General features: G+C 39.9%; 1 protein-coding gene across 1 annotated transcript in view; it reads right to left on the bottom strand.

Moving 5' to 3' along the window:
* Positions 1-20,111, bottom strand: part of Gpr158 (G protein-coupled receptor 158) — a 391,739-nt gene that overhangs the window by 351,158 nt on the left and 20,470 nt on the right. Inside the window, exon 2 of the mRNA XM_021152640.2 lies at positions 13,827-13,932. Coding sequence (XP_021008299.1) covers positions 13,827-13,932 — 106 coding nt within the window. The remainder of the gene's footprint in view (positions 1-13,826; positions 13,933-20,111) is intronic.

Here is a 20,111-nt window from a genome sequence, read left to right as displayed (position 1 = left end):
GAAGCCATGGAGAAGTGGTGCTTACTGGCTTGCTCCCATGGTTTTCTCAGTCTGCCTTCTTATACAACCAAAAAAAAAAAAAAAAAAAAAAAAAAACCCAAAAAACAAAACAAAACAAACAAACAAACAAACAAAAAAACAGCCCAGGTATGGCACCACTCACAGTGAGCTAGATCCTTCCAGAAAATACCCCAGAAATCCCAGAAAATATTCCTCCTGGACATCAAGAAAATACCCCCAGAAAATTGCCTTCAGACCAATATTATGGAGGCATTTTATCAATTGAAGTTCCCACTTCCCATATGTCATGTTTTACATCAAAATGCCATGAAGTCAATCAGTACAGATATTGGTCATCTTAAACAGGAACACTGAGAAATTTCCAAAATGTGTATTAGTTCATTCAAAAGCAATAGATTTTAACATGGTAAATAGTGTAGTTATAAAGAATTATATTTTCAAAAATACCTAGAATATCTTTATTTTACATTCCTGAAATTATCTTTGGTGTTTGCCTTACTCCAAAACATCTCTGTTCAATCTGCCTCTGCAACACAGCTTTCTGAAGCTCTCTTTACCCTGAAGACAGTTCAAAAGTGAAGCAATGGCTTTGAATTGTCATGAAAATGTTTTTACCTTCACAGATTTCCTTGACTGGGTCTAACGTCTTCCAGGAGTCCTATGAGTTATCTCTGAACTGTGGGCTTCAACAGAACTAGAATATTGACGGAGCCAAGCCTGTGACTCAATCAATACACATAGAAATACAAAACTGACTCTTCAAGGGAACAAAATACCCACGGAAGGAGTTACAGAGACAAAGTTTGGAGCTAAGACAAAAGGATGGACTATCCAGAGACTGTCCCACCTGGGCATCCATCCCATAATCAGCCACCAAACCCAGACACTATTGCATATGCCAGAAAGATTTTGCTGAAGGGACCCTGTTATAGCTGTCTCGTATGAGGCTATGCCAGGGCCTCACAAATACAGAAGTGGATGCTCACAGTCATCTATAGGATGGGACACAGGGCCCCCAATGGAGAAGCAAGAGAAAGCACCCAAGGAGCTGAAGGGATCTGCAACCGTATAGGTGGAACAATATGAACTAACCAGTACCCCCCAGAGCTCGTGTCTCTAGCTGCATATGTAGCAGAAGATGGCCTAGTCGGCCATCACTAGGAAGAGAGGCCCCTTGGTATTGCAAACTTTATATGCCAGGGCCAAGAAGTAGGAGTGGGTGGGTAGGGGAGCAGGGAAGAGGGAGGGTATAAGGAACTTTCGGGATAGCATTTGAAATGTATATAAAGAAAATATCTAATAAAAAATAAATAAAATAAATAATTTTTTTAATTAAAAAAAAATCCTGACTCTTCAGCCTGACTCATCATGGGATTGTACATACTAGCAGAGAAAAAACTGCTTTCTTATGCATAAAGCAGAGATTGTACTGACAAGCCAATAGTACACTCTCCTGAAATAATTACATAATCAAGACTGGGTCGCAACTTCAGTTCATTATAATAATTACAACAAGATAAGAACGTGGCTGAGGACAGCTCTCTTTCCTGAAGAACTAAAGAAATAAAATGGATATCTACATGTTAGCAAGGTGAAGATGCTCTGTCCAGGAGGCAAAGCCTTTTCAAAGTCTTTCTCAGTCTTAGGAGCCTAGGAAAACTTCTCCCCTATCAAGGAGACTAGGCATTCATTCTTTCTTTCTTTACATACTTTCCTGCAATGTGTGAAATAGTTGTACATTTTCTCTACTAACAGTTCTCTGTTTTTTTTTCTCTCCTAATCCTTATATTTTCAAAGGCCTTTCAATCCAGTTTCATTGATTAAATTTACTGACTTACCCATCTCTCCATACACATGTGAGTCTACATTGTGAGATACAAAAATACATATATAATAAGTGTGATACAGTTTGTTGTGATCTTGTACATTTTGTACAACAGTAACACAAAATGTAAATACGCTCATCACATGTGGGAAAGTGCAATGACTTCAAATGAAAAAAAAAAACTATTTACACATTGCTTTCAGGGCAAAAGCACTGTGACATCATCTCAAGACTCCATGTACCACTAACAGTATCATCTACCTACTCATTCTCTCTCCAATGTATAAACTGTGGGGAGATAAAGACGGTGATAATCTTAAATTAACACATATGAGCCACCTAGTAAAGACAGCAGAAATAACAATGGCCATAGTACTGAGATGAGGAGGGTGATGGTAGATAAGACTTGGTCTTAAGGAAAGGATGGATGTCAAGGAATGGAGTTTAACTCTTGTATAACACAGTCAGTTGAAGCTTTCTGAATCCGTCAAAGACTGTAGCTAAGCAACACGGTTTTTCCCTGTGCTCCAAAGGGGACTGCTGAACATCAGTAGCCTGGTTCCTCACTGAGAGCTTTGACAAGTTTCCACCATGTTTTATGTAAGTGTAGTGAAGGGAGTGCCAGATCAGATCTGATTTGCCATCATAATGGGATTTTTTTCCCCACATGAGCTAATGATGCAGTTATATTTAACCCCCAGAAGTCACCCTCAAGCACTTGCTGTATACTCAGATTGCGTCTCATGTCTCGATTTAGACAACTAGCAATTTTTCTGCTGCAGAGTATGACAAAGCAAGGGTTTAATAGGTAGGTTTACCCCTCCCAATTGGTTCTACTATAAATGTAGTTGCATATCCTGAATCTGTTCACTAACTTTAAATTTCCTCCACTGCTTCCTCACCAAACTGAAAAGGTTAAAGGAGTCTGGCACTCTGAGTCCATGTCCATTGGCGTGTGTGTAGATCTTTATCCACTAAACTCGGCCTTGTCAGGACTTTTAAGCCTCAGAGATGCCTAGCAGTATTTTACAATTTTATTTCCAAGAGTGGAATCCAAATTTCCTTATATATTTTCATAACTATTTACCTTGGCATCCCTGCTCATGATGATCTGGGCCTCTATATTCACTTACATTGCGTTACTGCATCCTAATTTGTATTCTAAATCTCTGCACAGGATACTGGTCTCTCAGGTGATGTCCAGACGATTATGCAAAGCTTTCACAATCCCCTTGGGTTCTGTTTCAAACTGGACAGTTCCACAATTCCAAGTGGCAATCATACATTAAAAACCAAGAGTAGCACATACAGAAAGAAACTCCTGCTGTCTGTCAATTTAGAGGCTCATAATTGATAATAAGGAACTATGAGTACTTTACCCTAAATGAGATGTTTCTATCAGCCTCACAACTACCACAGTGTCTCAGAGAGCTTCACATAAGAGTAGGCTGAAAAGATGTAAGAGCTGAAGGATGAAAAGAAGTCTTGTAAAGTGCTGTCTTCTAGAGGCAGCATAGCTCTTGTGGTAGTGGTTGTGGTTCCATGTACAAGATCAAGCCAATCAAGCTTCCAACAAACATGGGGGAGGAGCTCTCCAGGCTGCATCTGTTACTGGGAGCTATTGGCAATCAATAGTCATTGAGAGAGGGAAAATCATTTGTCTTTTCTATTAACCTGGCGTCGCCACTAGTAAGAATACCATGCTCCATTGGATGGCCCTATACCTGTGCACATACGGGCAACACTAATCAGACGTGGTAGGTTATCAGAAAGGAGGAGAGGGAAGATGAGGAAAAAAATGTATCTTTAATTTTTTTTAAACCTTATTTTTAATGATGGTTCTTAAACACTTTAACCTTCCTTTTAGCCCACATCCCACGGAGATAGTTGTAAAGAAAGGATATGGGCGAAGTGGACCTGTTGTTTAAAAAGGTTCTTTCAAGACCCTGTGCTCAGTCCAATGGTTGGCCGAAAGCATCTGCTTCTACATTGATAGGGCTCTGGCTGAGCCTCTCAGGAGACATCCATATCAGGTTTCCAATGGAGGAGTTAGGGGAAGGACTGAAGGAGCTGAAGAGGTTTGTAACCTCATAGGAAGGACAACAATATCAACCATCCAGACCTCTCAGAGCTCTTAGGGACTAAACCACCAACCAAAGAGTACACAGCAGGTACCCATAGCTCCAGCCTCATATGTAGCATAGGATGGCCTTATCTGGCATCAATGGAAAGGGAGGCCCTTGGTCCCGTGAAGGCTTGATGCTCCAGCATAGAGGAATGCTAGGGTGGTGAGCTGGGAGTGGGTGGATGAGAACAGGAGCACCCTCATAGAAGCAGGGGGGAGGGGTTGGATAGGGGGGGTTTGGAGGGGAAACCAGGAAAGGGAATAACATTTGAAATGTAAATAAGTAAAATAACCAATAAAAATTTTTTAAAAAAGGGTTCTTCGGAGCAACTCCTGTCTGTGTTGTCTGGAAATTGGCAATTCAGTTCACACATCAGCAGCAGCAGCTCAATCCACTGGCAAAGACTTCATGGAAATACCAGCAGTCCAGTCAGCAGGAGGTACCAACAGGAACAACAGGAGAAATTCTCCACTGTGCCTTACTCAGGGAAGAGAAGATCAGCGAAGGCTAGAGACCCACAAGCATTGCACAGCTAGCTATATAAGCAAGCCTAGCTCAGCCTCCTGCAATGTCCATTAGGTCCTATTTATACTCTCCAATCATCATGTGTCCTCCACGTGCCTTGCCTCAGCAACTGCATGGTGGCTTACATCTGCAATCCCAGCATTTGGAAGCTGACTCAGAAGGATAATATGTTGAAGACTAGCCTGGGAAACATGGCTAGGAGGCTAGAGATGGCAGCTCCATGGCAGAGCCAATGGTTACATGATAGTGTCTGGGACAGATCCCCAGCATTGATGTCTGTGGACCTTTCCATGTACTGCGCATGGATAAGGTTTTGTGAACTTCTTATTTTTGTAACATTTTGGACAGTCCAGAAATAAGAAGAAACTAATAATAAATCCTAAAGTAATTGTTAGTAATAACGTTAAGTTTTCTTTTAAAATAATTCTTGGATTTACAGATAATTTTAGCATTTACTAAAAATGAGAGCAATTTCCATGTTAATGAGATAGGTATTGCTTATTTGCTTTTACATAAAGAATTAAATATTACCAGATTTTCGATACTGTATCTTCAAAGTTATTCAAAATCGATAAATAACTTTGATTTCATAATTATCGATGCTGATAACATCCCCAAATAAATATGCAGCACAAAATGGCAGCAGTATGTTTAGGGCCATAAAATTAAGAAGGTCTGTCCTAATCCCAAGCAAAAATTCATTTCATCATTTTTATGAAATTCCAATCAGCAACTCAATAGTTTTTTAAAAAAAAAACAAACATTCTAACACATTATCCTCAGGGATATACATATATGATAGTGAGAAAATAATAAAAGAATATTTTTCCATAATTATATGTTAAGTTTCTATAACAGCATAAACTCTGAAGCCAGAGAAGGGGCTCAGCAGTTCAGAGTACTGGTTCCGCTTGGAGAGGACGTGGGTGGTCTGACCTCTGTGTGCTCAGAAGCAAGGTAGCAAGACAGCCATGATTGCAACAGAGAACCTTGCCTGAAACATCTGGAATTCATGCCATGTTGGATTTCAATTAATTTTTGGTCTTTATGTGTTCAGAGACCTACTGTTGCCATTTTTCACATATAAGGCAATAGCCTACAGTAAGACTGTGGGAGCCAGCTTACACAAATCACCCTACATTGATTTCCAAAGTTTTTATCCAAAGACTCATTATAAAAGGGGTTGGCAGTTTGGCATCTTACCAAGCCCCTACCTACCTAGTAAATACATTTGAGAAAGACTTCCTCCTACCATGACTGTTCTCAGTAACCTCTGAGTCCTCATAAATTGTTAAATCATGCTGGAGAGCCTGTTTCTATTACCACTATCTGCCAGTGAGTAAAGCATGAAGTTCATTTCAAGTAGCAATATGGTATTATATTTTAATACATCATAACTTATTTGGCCAATTCTGTATTGTGAATTGTTTTCCAGATTTTCAGTGCACCCTACTGTAATTAATTCTGTGGCACACAGATGTGCATAACAGTTTCAGAAGATTGTCTTTGGCAAACACAGCTTGAAAAACCAGTTTAAACCAAGAAATGTGTACTTTTAATAATAGTAGTTTTACCATCTTACCAGAAAGTTCAATCATAGCTACATGTATACCAATTCTGAAGTATAACCCATCACACAGTATAATAATTTGACTGTTTGATTTGGTGAGATGAGGTCTTACTATGTTCCATATTGGTCTTGAAATCACAATCCCTGGTCCTTGGCTTATTGAGTACAGACAGGGACTACTGTTTGCCAATCTAGTAGCCAAAATACTTTTACTTCTTGGAACTGTATGAAGTTTGGTTTTTATGATAAAGATTATTTTTCATGTATCCAAGTTAATATTCTATATGTATGTTAGTCACTTAGCACTTCATCAATTGCATTTTCAAGTTCCATAGAATGAAGTGATTGACTTAAATTATGATTATCTTTGTTACTCCATGTTAGTTTAGGGATAAGAAATACACTTGGAACAAACACCTATAACACTAGCACTTAGAAGCTGAGGTGGGGGTAGGTAATTGTTGCAACCCTGAGCCTAGCCTGGGTACTAGGCTAGCCAGGACCACATAGCAAGTCTCTATCACACACACACACACACACACACACACACACACACACCTGTGCAAGATGCATTTGAGTTAATCTATCAAAGAAGTACTCTTTAGAAAATCAAATTTACACATTGTTGATTATTAAATTACCAGTGAAACTGGGTTCAGCAAATTCCAAACAGAGAAAGCCAGTATATCTAATTAAATCTGAGGAAACTAAAGTAAAGGGGCTTGCATGAGACAGCATTAGAAGCAGTAATCTGCCATTTAGCTAGAACACAACCCACAATTTACAATGGTACATAAGAAAAGGTATGTAGTGTTCCTGTGAAGGAGATGTCTAGATAACCACAAAGCTTTGATGTCTTTTAGATTCCCACAAAAGATTCATATTCTCCCAGACCACAAGAAGGCAAAGGGCACTGTGCACCCTTGTTTCAGTTGCTGGGAGCATGGAATTGAGAACCAAGTTTTATCTCATCAATTTGTATAAATCAAAACTTAGTTTAGGAACTCTCAAGAACATAACAAAACCTCCAGAAAAAAAATCAGCATCTCCTAATTTTAGCAGAAAAAAAAATTATGTAAGAAATCCAAGCAGGTTAATGATTCACAACTCTGAAAACAAATTAGGGAAATCCACTTAGCTGGGCTTGGGCCTCATTCAGCTCCTCCATAAAGCAAGACAGTCTTACTTAACCACAAGATATTTAACCTAATGGAAAGAGAGCTTAACAGTGGCTGAAGAGTTGAGAAAGGGGTTACCATTTTTACTTTGGAAGTTACGCTAGAAGAGAACAAAAGCAATGTGTGAAGATGAAGGGAAGCCTTCAACAGAGAACTGTCTGCAGATTTCTGCTCAGCACCTGGCACCCTGTAACAGACCTCGGAGGACCCAATTACTGTACTTCATTCTGATAAGGAAGTTTTACTTCCCTTTAAATGAACACTTTGCTCTAACAAAAGTGAAAAGGAAAGCCATGGCACAGTGTGAGCACTGTTTAACCATCTGGATGATGGCCAATTTACCGCTTGCCGTTTCTAGCATAAAATAAACTCATGAATGAGCACATGCAAGGGTCTTTCTTTTTCTCTGAGACAAAACCTTGTCCTAGACTCACAATCCTCTTGCCTTGGCACTTCTGATGTCCAGGGTTCCAGCACAAGCTGCCCTCCTTGGCTCTGGCCTCACTTTGTTTCCACTGGGTTAATATGGTAGCCCAGGAGAAGATTTCAGTACCTGATATCCGGTTCAAGATTGTCCTTAATGTCCCTCAGTGAATCAGAAGGCAGTGTAACTGATTCAACTGCACATAGGAACTCAGAGATTTGCAAGCCTTCAAAGCCTGTGTCCCCTGTGCACTATGAGCTAGTTTATCTTCTAGAATTAGCTGGCCTCCTCTGTGTCCAATATGGTAGACACTTGATGACAAGCAGCTATAAAATGCTTGAATAAGATTATAGAGGCCATTTACCTGAATTTTTTCATTTTATTTAATTTTAGTTATTATAAACTAATACTAGGAGCTAGATATGGCTAGTGCCTCTCCCAATGGGCAGTACAATTTCAGAATATTTCTAAAAATTCCACTGAAAATAAATGTCGTGCACGGAAGAACTAATAAACAGCTGCTTCCAAATTTTTCACTAAATCAGAAACTAAGCTGAAGATCTCTGAGAGGGCTGGAAACCCCATGATGCTCAAGGGAATAGTTTCAAAAGAAGGGCCAAGTAAGGCTATCTTTAATTCTCTGCTTAAATTCCTCTTCTCATACACTTCATATACATATACTCATAAATAATACCCATTCTTACATTTTAAAACATATGTTCTAACTAGAATGATGTGAAATTACAGACACACTCATACACAAGACAGTCCATTGACATGGAGAGACATGAGGGATGCTATCTATGATGTGTGTGTGTGTGTGTGTGTGTGTGTGTGTGTGTGTGTGTGTGTGTGTGTTTGTGTGTGAGTATGTTACATATATGGGTATATGCAATCTTCCCAGCCCTAAAATTACATTTTTAATATTTTTTTAATTTTTAAATTGTGCACATATGTGTATATCTGTATGAGAGTATAAGCACATATGAGTGCAGGTGCAGGGGGCACCAAGTCCCCTGTAGGTGAACATACAGACAGCTGTAAGCCCCTCAATATGGGTGCTAGGAATCAAACTTTGGTCCTCTGTAATAGCAGTATGCATTCTAACTGCTGAAACATCTTTCCATCTCCCAAAGTGACATTTTAACGATTCTGAAAAAGTATCTCAAAGTGAGAATAACTGAAAATGTCTTTTTCAAAATGTTTCCAGTGTTATGTGAATTTTGTTGCCAAAATCTACAAATGTTCAGAGCCCTGCAATGTAAACTTGAAGATAAAAGATTATATAAACATATAATCCTATAAAATACTAAACACCCAGGTGTCAGATTAGCTTATAGAGACTAACTCTAGGTAAGATAAAAAATTGCTGGCTGTATTTTTGCATAACCCTTTGAAAAACTCATAAATAAAACTGAAAAATAGGCAACATGATTTAGCAAAAAGAGGCAACAGCTGTTTCCATCCCTTTGGATTAATAGATCCTTGCAAAGTATTTTTGTCACTGTGACAGATGTTAAAACTGGTTATAAAACCAGCTGACCCTAGAAACCTTTGGATCACAGCATTCCCAAGGAAAGTTAATAATGTTATCAAAGAATTGGTTGTAACAGCCGGTCGTGGTGGCACACGCCTTTAATCCCAGCACTTGGGAGGCAGAGGCAGGCGGATTTCTGAGTTCGAGGCCAGCCTAGTCTACAGAGTGAGTTCCAGGACAGCCAGGACTACACAGAGAAACCCAGTCTCAAAAAACAAAAACAAAAACAAAAAAACCAAAAACAAAACAAAACAAAAAAAGAATTGGTTATAACATTCTCTATCAAAAAATCTACAAAAAAATATTTTTTAAATTTACAGCATTGCAAGTTAACTGTAATACTGTCATTACAGATATTACTTTTCCAAAATAATACCAATTTCATCTAAGTACTCCATCTTTATGCCAACTTGATTATGTTTCCTGGTTTATAAAAAGATATGTAAATATTACAAAAATTGTATACTCTGTATATTAAAAATTTAGGAGGCACCTAATGTTCATTAAAGCCCTATAACCAAGTAGTTTAAAGCAATGGTCTTAGTAATTTCATTTTCAATTTTTCTTTATTGCTATAGTAGAAATCCATAAAAGGAGACTTTGAAAATGAAAGTCAACTCATTTTGTATTTCTGTACAGCAGAATATGTTGTGTGCTCATAGCAGCAGTAGGAAAATCAGCTGAGAATTAAATTGATACTGAAAGCGTGGTCTGAAGGGATTGGGTCCGTTAAGAAGAATCACCGTGCACGCCATCCTCAGAGGTGGCCTAAATCCTGTTTGCTATGTTCCTGGAGTGAGGCTGCTTCCAGACCTGGCTATCTGGACTCAGCCGTACTTCTGGGGTGTCTGCCATTTCCAACATCGACCCTGCTCTATGGATATCTTGTTTCAGGAGTTGAAAAGTCCCTGAAAATTACAAAGTGTAGTTTGTCCTGCTTAAGACTTGACCATGTATAAATCCCTCTGCTATTAACAGGAGGAGAATAATAAACATTAGCAAAATATAGAACCTACTCCAAGCTGTGATTGGTGTCCTGGTTTCTAATGATACATATTCATAAAGATAAAATCTTCATAGTAAAAATGTGACTCTTATTGTTTTCCAGTAAATGGCAGCTTATACAGTGACCCTGGAGTTAGAATCACAAGATCAGGACAAAAGAACACCACAGCAGATGAAAAAAAAAAAAAAACTCCAAGCAGGAGATTTTTTTTTTCCCAAAAAAGTGAACTCTTCAAGAAAAACTAGGTTCTTATCTCCAATTCACACCAGCAGAGAAGGAACGGGAAGGGCTTCCTAAGGTCTAGACATCAGGTATGATATGCAGCTACTGCAGCCTCATGAAGACACCAGCACCCCCTAGAGGAGCTCAGAGAAGCAAGACTAGTTTCTTGACAAATAGCCCTTATGTAAGATACACCACCCCACCAAGAACATCCTGAGGCCAACCCAGAACCAAAAACACGTTACTTTCTTTTTCTTTAATTTCCTTAATCTATTCTTCTCTCATATATTATATTCCCATGATGTTTTTACCTCCCTCCTCCCTTGTAAACTCCTTCCCCCATTTTCTCCCCCTCCCCCACCTGTCCCATCCACCTCTCCTCCATTTCCCTTCAGAAAAGGGCAGGCCTCTCATGGGTATAAACCAAACATGGAATATCAAATTGCAGTTAAGATTAGTCAGTTCCTCTCCTATTAAAGCTGAATGAGACAACCCAGTAGGGGGACCATTGACCGAATGCACACACAGAGTCAAAGACAGTCACTGCTCCCACTGTAAGGAGTCACACAGAAGACCGAGCTATACAGCTGTAACATACATGCAGAGGGACTAAGTCAGTCCCATGCATGCTTGATAGTTGTTGGTTCAGTCTCTGTGAGGCCCTATGAGCCCTGGGTAGTTGATTCTGTAAGTTATTCTGCAGTATTTATTGTAATGTCCTTGAGCCCTCTGGCTCCTACTCCTGCCTTCCACCCTTCCACAAGATTCCCCAAGCTCTACATGATGTGTGGCTGTGGGTCTCCGCATCTGTTTTCATCAGTTGCTGGATGAAGCCTCTCAGGAGTCATTTCATTGACTTTTTTCTCCTGTTGTATTTGGTTCTATCCTAGGTCTCCAGGTTATCTAGTCTCTCATGGCATGGGTCTCAAGCTGGACCAGTCATAAGCAAAATCTCTTTTAACTTGAGTACCTGGAAAAGCCACAGAGCTTAGAACCAGATTCTAATACAAAATATACACTGTCTTTTTATTTTTTCTCTCTCAAAAAAGTTTCTGAGTTTAAGTCTTTTGCCTGTATGTGTGTGTGTGTGTGTGTGTGTGTGTGTACCAGATGTGTGTCTGGAACTGTCAGAGACCAGAATTGGGCCCTAATCTCTTTGGTACCTGTTACAGGAGCTGTTCTGTGTATGCTGAAAACAGAATCCAGGGGCTTTGCTCAGCAGCCAGTGTTCTAACCTCTGAGCCCTCTATTCAGCCCCTCATTTCAGCTTCTTGATATTGTTTGTCCGCTAAGGTTCTTGCTACAGCATTTACAAATGACTCATTGAATTGCCAATGGTCCTAAAGAATATGCTTTTCAAAAAGTTTCACGATGAATTGAATAAATATAATACTTCCACATATAATTCTAAAAGCCACATATTTCAACCTAATCTTTGTTCATCCAGGATATAAAACACAGTAGTTCCTTGAAATAACTTATTTGAAAGTGTTAAAAGTACACAAGACTCAGAAAATTAATATTGAGGAAGCAATGAAAACAAATCAGTTTTCTAAACACAGTTGTTGGTAATACAACCATCCAGTTAAAAGAATGAATGCTATAAAGAAACCAAAACGACACAAAGAGTATTATGAGCTAAAAATGGCCTATCTTTCTGCTTCTAGATACACTGTTGAATGCAGCACCCCCCCCTGAAACAAGACTGCATAGAAATGGTCACTCTTAGACCAGTAACTGCGGTGGGACACCCAGCAGGAAAAATATAATCCATGCTAGCTAAAGACTATGCAAGTGCGCAAATGTAATTGCTATGGGGATAATAACCAAACTAAGGACAATCATCAATCATCAATTCAAATTTATATTTTTGGAATTGCCAGAGTAATCGAAAAGGAAGTAAACCCCCACCCCCACCCCCTGGCCCCCACTCAAAAAAATACCCCAAACCGTAGGAGGAATAAATATAGAAAGAGAATTTTATCTTTTGTGAACTAAGAAAGCAAAAAGGTTCAAACACATCCTACAGTTCCAGTAGGGTATGGGATTGAGCTACAGAGGGTTGGCTACATGAAGGTATACAGATGTGGAAGAGGTATGGGAACATGTGTGAAGAACCAAAGAGGTGAAGTAGTATCACAGTAACATGATTGAGGTGCCATAGGTAGAGAGTCATTGGAAATGATAGAGGTATTGGGGTACTCAGGGAGGGAGGTTTGAGGGACACTGAGAAAAATCATGGGAGTAGATAAAGGTGTATGTGACAGATAGGGGAGTGGAAGAATTTGGAAGGTTATTGGGAGTGTGGTGATCTTGGGAGTATCTGAGTGATCTATAATAGCATGGAATTGTTGGGTGTGCACATGGTGCACATACAAGGAGAATATATCCATATCTGTAGATGCATATACCTGTACACCTATAATTACAATGACAAAAATAAGTACTTAATGGCAACATCCTGCGGGCTTAAGTGTTCTTGCTTTGAAACCATATATATGTACTGTGCACAACTGTCATTCACAACTAGAAAAAGTTCAAATTAATGATGTTGGTTGTGACTTTGTAGAAACACCCTCTTATTGAAAACAAGTTGAGCCAATTTTCCTTACAAGTGTATGGAGTCAACATTGGGACATCCCAAGTGTTTAAGATCAGCAAACTGGAACTGTGTTCTTTTTCACAGTATCTTTGGACCTTAAAGACAGATTAGTGAGAACATATTTAGTATGTCACAGTGTTTCTCCTCTGAAACCACAAAAGGCAAGTGACAAGGGTCATTGTTATTGTGTTTTTCTGGACAAAAAAAAAGGGCCTGTGCAGAAGGCTGATCTCTGCTTCTTATTAACCAGAATCCCACCCGAGCAAGCAATGGGATAGTGAGAGGAAAGCACACACTGTAACCAGTATCTCTCCAGGCTCCTGCGTATAATTTTCTCCTTGTTTTCTAAATTGCCCTGCCACACCTGCTCTACAGCCTTTTAACAGATGGCAATGTGTCTGAATAGATCCCACAAATGTGACAATAAGCATCACCACCCATTAAAAGACGCTTAATCTGTTTGTTCCCACTGGGACTGTTCTCTCATTCCATGACTGTTTTATATTTCCAGCCCATTTTGGAGAATAAATTCAGCCTTTAATTAAAGTCACATTTCAGACATAACCTTACTTGTAGCCTCATCTTAAGAGTCCCTGAAACAGTTCCTCTGCAAAAATTGTTTCCCTGCCCCCACCTCCCTTCAGTTCATTTGACAGAACTGGGATCTGCACAGACTCTTTTTTTTCTCAGAAGTTTGCACATGGTCATTCGCCCACGCAAATAAAACAAGTGTGAGAGGCATCCAAGCCTTCACTTCTGTTTTCCTTGGATCTTATCCTTGTATTCTTACCTCTGAGTTGTTAAGGTGGCATTTGTGAGTTCCTGAAAACCAGCCATCACTCGAACATTGGTCAATGTCCACTTTCTGAAGGCTTATATCAACTTTCATCACACCCCTAAAATGAAAAAACAAAAAAGAAAGAAAAGAAAAAAATAAGCTGAGCCTTTGAATTTGTAAGTGTTCTGCCCTAGTAATCAGGCAAATGTAAAGAGTGCCTTAACTTACTCACACTACCCGTTCAGATTTAACTTGGGTTTGCTCAGAACAGAAACACAGGAGGACAAATGTGGCAAGTTCTGATTTTGCTCGACCTTCACCATCTCTGGCCCCTGGCATTAAACAGACGCTGTATATAACTGAAGGTTGACTAAAGCACACAGTACTGTTGTGGACCTAGCAGAAATTTGACTCTGACATAACACCCTCCAAAACGTATCTTCTCTAAGTGAATCCCAGACAAGCTTCAACCTCTTTCTTACTACTACTAATTCTCATACTGTGTTGGGAGGACAGAGAAGCTAGGGTAACTCGAGGCAGGGGGTAAGAGAAGAAAAAAGCTTCTCTTCCTCTGATCTTCTATAAGTGGCATAAATTCACAGGGGATAGATAGGTGGGTATTTACAGTGTGATGTAAAATATATAATATTGGAGTTAGTATTAATAGCCATGATTAGGATAAAAGAACCTGTACTTGCTTTGACCAGCTAACACGGTTCATTCAAGAGCAGTTGGTAACTGCTGCCAACAAAACCAATGTTGTTTATGAATGTATTATTCATGGTGTTGTGGGGAGACACAAACATATCCATGTGTTTCTGACATACTATACATGACAGATAATAAATGATAGTTAAAATAAATTCTATTATATGTGCTGATTGATTTTTTTGTTTTGTTTTGTTTTGTTCTTTGTTTTGTCAATTGGATGCGAGCCTAGGTCATCTGAGAAGAAGGATCTGAAAAAACACTTCCATTATATAGACTCAGACTGAGTAGTCGGCAAGCCTGTGCGGCAGGTTCTTGATCAAAGATTTGATGGGAGAGGGACAAGCCCAGTGTGGATGGTACCACTGCTGGCTGGGTATGCCTGAGTTGTCCAAAAAAGCAGTGTGAAGAAAGCACGTAAGCAAGCCAGTAAGCAGTGTACCTCCAATGGCCTCTGCTCCAGTTCCTACCTGCAGGCTTTTGACCTTGACTTTCTTCAGTGACAGGACTGCGATCTGCCACATATGAGCAAAATTAACTCTTTCCTCCCCAGACTGTTTTTGGTCATGGTGTTTATCACAGTAGAAGACAAACAAAGAATAGGACAGGAAACATTACAAAGGAAGAAACATTATGGTGGAGGGAAACAGGTCAAAGGGATGAGAGGAAGCCAGGATAAAATTTATGACTGGAATAATTATAGCCCTTTATACCTTTCATTACCAGAATCATGAAGTTTTCCACTAGACTATTATTGGTTAATGCATTTTAGTATTCTCCCATGAATGCCTCATTATAAAGCATAATTTAACTAAAATATCCATTTTTACATGTGTCACAATTGTTAGAAATAATGAGTTCTGATTTTCTTCAGCTGTTTGCAACACCAACAGGAGCTTAGTGCTAAGACAGGACAAATGTCCCAGCTTGCTCAGCACCATTCTCACAGGTGCTACGATTCTGCTCCTTTTCCTTGGAGAAAATTGGCTTCAGAAATAAGTAGCTTACTGGTTAAGAATGTTCTCGCTTAATTTCAAGTTCATATACAGACACCAAAAAGTCAGCCACAGACTTTCAATCCAGCCACAAAACACTTTGGGTTTGCGAAAAAACACCAGAGGTAAATGAGCCGTATGGCCACCAGATGGGAAGTCAGCGCTGACTCATCTTCATTAGGTCTCCTTGGTGCCTGGAGAACCACTGAGTCCTGGGGAAGGAGCTGCAGACTTCCGAAGAGGGAGGTGGAGTTTGGGAGAACTTGGTGAGAGGGAAAAAGCTCTCTTTCTGAGGAACAGCAGACAGGTGGAAGGAATGCAGAGACGCAAACACAGAAAGTCCCTCATTCAGAAGCCAGTTTGCAGCCCCAGCACACCTGTGCTTGAGTCCCTAGAGCAAGGTCTCAGGGGCGGAAATGTTATTCTTCCACATCTGGGAAGCTCCACGGGCCACCAGAAAAAGTCTAGTGGTGACCTCCAGAGACTGGAAAACAGCAACCACTACTCCCCTAAGCCCCTTGGTGCTCTGCCAGTGTGTTCCCTTACTCATTGTCTGAAAAAAAAAATTCCATCTGTCCTTGACAGTTCTAATATTCTGTCTCCGGGAATATCTATATGTGTCACAGCTACCTCCAAGTGCTGTAAGTTGGCGTCCTCACACTTTTCTGGTATTTTGACATTTCTATCCTATAGCCACTATTGCTAACTGGTTTCAGATCTTCATATCCAACCCATGTAAGAACTTTTATTTTAAAGATTTATTTATATATCTTATGTATGTGAGTACACTGTCACTGTCTTCTGACACACCAGAAGAGGGCACTGGAACCCATTCAGATGGTTGTGAGCCACCATATGGTTGCTGAGTATTGAACTCAGGACTTCTTGAAGAGTAGTCAGTGCTCTTAATCACTAAGCCATCTCTCCAGTCCCCATGTATCAGCTTTTTAATAATAACTGTTTGGTTCTATCTGGCATTGCTCCAGGTGGACATCCCAAGTGTGAAGTTCATAAAGTTCAGAGCTCTCTTTCTGAAGTAAACACTAAGTTGCTGATACACATTCATAACAGTTCAGCCTTTGTCCTGACAGATTCGTATTATAACTTTTGATGGATTCACACAACAGACACGCAGAGTATTACCAGAGGCCAATTCTGTCCCCAAGTGGCTCTAACAATAACTTAGTGTTTGAATTTGTTTCCCTGTTGCTGTGATCAACACCATGAACAGAAAGCAAGCTGGGGAAAGAAAGGATTCATTTTATCTTACACTATACATTCCATCATTGAGGGAAGCCAAAGCAGGAACCTGGAGACACAAACTGAAACAGAGACAATGGAGGAGCACTGTTTTATTGGTTTGGTATCTAGGACTTGCTCAGTGTACTTTCTTATATAGCCCAGAACCAGCTTCTCAGGGATGGCACCTTACTTATTCAATGAACTAGACCAACCCACATCAATCATTAATCAAGAAAGTGTTCTACACACTTGCCTACTAGCCAGTCAAGTAGAGGCAATAATTCCTCCATTGAGTTTCCCTCTTTCCATGTAGCTCTAGTGTGTGTCAAGCTGACCAAAGCTAGTCTTTAGCTCTGCTCAGTGTGATTGCAGACAACCTTAACATACAGCCTAAGTAATGCTGTACTGCCTCTTAGCTAGCTTCCAAAAATGCCCAAAGCTAGTGAATGGATACATGTTATTGTATAAAGAAACCATTGTGACTAAATTGTGTTTCTTCCAAAAATTTTCAAAAGCAGTTGATCAGTAAACTCGGTTCTACAAGGACCTCAAAGGGTATCATGCAAACAAGTGCTTTTAAGCATAAGTATCATACAATTAAGGTTATATAACCCTTAAAATATGTAAATATGATATTCACCCTTCCCTATTCAACACCAACATTTTCCTTTTCATAGAGTATAAAACACAAACTTCTTTGCCACACATCTCATAGCTGTAGATGGGAGAGCACCTGGAGATGAGAGAATAGGAAGAACTGTAGATCACAGAAAGCTTCTAGGATTTACTGTGTTTCTTAACACTGTAACCTTAGACTGTAAGTCTCTGTTCCATTGCTGAAGATGGAAATGTTGGTAATAGCCCATGGAGTTGGTATTAATGAGAAAACTATGGAGAGGTGTTCTCACACTATAAAAGGAGAAAGGTAAATACCAACCTGGCCACAAACCCTATGATCTACAATGGAGTTCTACCACATGCCTGTTAGTGTAATCATGACTCAACAGTTGTGGAATTAACTAAATACTATCTGACTGGGTTTAAGGTCCACTTCATCAAATGAAACTCCATGTTTAACACTGCTCAGGTGGTCAAGAACCTGAGACTCGATAGGCCATGGACCTAGGGAAAGCCAAATACAATTTTCTGCTAGAACAACGTAGCAAAATGACACCATTCTACTATCCCCATAGATGAGTGTCTTGCTCAGCCATCTTCAGAGAAGCTAATACCTGCAGTAAGTGGAAACGAATACAGAGACCCTCAACTGGGCAACAGGGAGAGGAACAGTCCTAGGAAACATCTCCATTGAGGATGTCCCCTCAGGACTCAGGGAACTCTGTGGAAGAGGAAAAAAAAAAAAAAGACTTCAAGATCCAACAGGGACAGAAGACAACAAGGAAACAATGCCTTCCAGACATGATAGGAATAACCACATATGAACTCACAGAGACAAGGACAGCATCCCCAGGGCCTGCACAGGTCCAAGCCAGACAGACAGGGTCCTGGCACTGAGAAGGGCTGGAGTTGCCATGATCTCTCATCCTTAACCAAGAAGCTATCTCCAACTGACAATCACTTGCAAAGGAGAAAAGTTTTCTCCAATGGAGTCTTACTGGGCATAAACTTAAGGGTAGCCCCATGCCCAGCAGTATTCAGCCAACAGAAAATGAACTTAATGGTATTTGGAGAGGGATTTGTTTGTTTGTTTGCTTGTTTGTTTTGTTTTTGTCACATAATGCATTGTCTGGACTTTTTTTTTTTAACCTTACTAGTCTTTTTCTTATATATTGTAGCTTCTGACTTGGGGGTTTTATGGGTTTTCTCTGTGAGTGAGCATGTGTATGGGGGGCATTGTTTCTCATGTTTTTTCTTTGTTTTGTTCTACTCTGCTTTGTTTTTGTTTGTGTGTTTTCTAAAGAAAAAGAAAGAAAACAGGCATGGAGCTGGATGGGTGGGGAGGTGGGGAAGATCTGGGCAATAACAGAGGGAAATCATGATCAGAATATACTGTATGGGGAAAAAATTTCAATAACAAAAATAAATACATACTGTTAAAAATTACATAGAGTGTGCTGAAAAGAAAAGTCGCTAAAAGCAGGGACTGGCAGATGAGTTGCACTCAGCCATCCCCCCTTCCACCAATAGTTAGCTGGAACAAACTCTCAGGCTGTGGACTAGTGCCATAGCCAACATGTGCCACTAACCTTGGACTCAGAAAAGGACTTGGTGATAGTTAAAGTGGGAATCTGTTGGTGACTCCTGAAAGACAACAAGGAGCCAGGCAGTGGAGGCTCACACCTTTAATCCCAGCACTTGGGAAGCAGTAACAGGTGGATCTCCGAGTTCAAGTCCAGCCTATTCTGTAGAGTGGATTCTAGGACAGCCAGGGCTACACAGAGAAACCCTGTCTTCAAAGAGAGAGAGACAGACAAAGAGAAAGACAGAGACAGAGAGACACAGAAAGAGACAGAGAGACAGAGAGAGAAACAAAGAGATAGAGAGACAGGGACAGACACACACACAGAGAGAGAGAGAGAGAGAGAGAGAGAGAGAAAGAAGTAACTTTGAAGTAGAACAAAAGTGACCTTTGTCATTAAAATAGGTAGAAACTTTGACAACACCAACCTATTGACGACCTGTGAAAATATAAACTTATAGATCTGCTGACATATACTCTAGGCAAATGCAAAGAAAGAGCTGTCGGATTCCTTCTAGTAGCCAAAGAGATAGTTCCACACACACACCCTTTTTTTTTTTTTTTTAATCATGTGTTAAAACATACATCACAAAATTTATCAACTTAACAACTTGTAAATCTCTAGTTTGGTTGTTTTCAGTATTTTCACACCATTGTAAGACAACCTGTAGAACCCATCCTTTTGCAAAATTAAAGCTACACTCACTGAGACCCGCCTTGCCCCCTCCTGCTCAGCCCCAAAGGCAGAACCACTCTAATTTCTGGCTCTTTCCTCTTGCACTTCACATGGTATTTGTCTTTTTATTGATGGCCCATGCTACTTAGTATAGTGCTCCAATCCTGTGGATTATATATGCTCCAATTCATGTGGCATGTACCAGAAATTGCTTTCTTTAAAGTTGAGAGGTATTCCTCAGTTTATTTATTCATCTACAGGTGGGAACTAGACATGTTGGCATCTTCAAGGATTTTTAAGTAGCATTTGAATGAAATATTAAAAGCCCAATCTGCAGTATTTGAAAATAAAACTGTTTCCTCTCCTTCATGTCTCCTAGCAGTATGGCCAGTACACCAGTTTTATGAGATGCTGAAGGTCAAACCCAGGACTCTATGCATAATGGGCAAGTTCACTACCCACTGAGTTATATAGAA

This window comes from Mus caroli, chromosome 2 (genome assembly GCF_900094665.2).
Source record: "Mus caroli chromosome 2, CAROLI_EIJ_v1.1, whole genome shotgun sequence".
Classification (NCBI taxonomy): Eukaryota; Metazoa; Chordata; class Mammalia; order Rodentia; family Muridae; genus Mus; species Mus caroli.
Note: the sequence above shows the minus strand (reverse complement) of the source record. Positions and strands in the feature narration are given on the sequence as shown.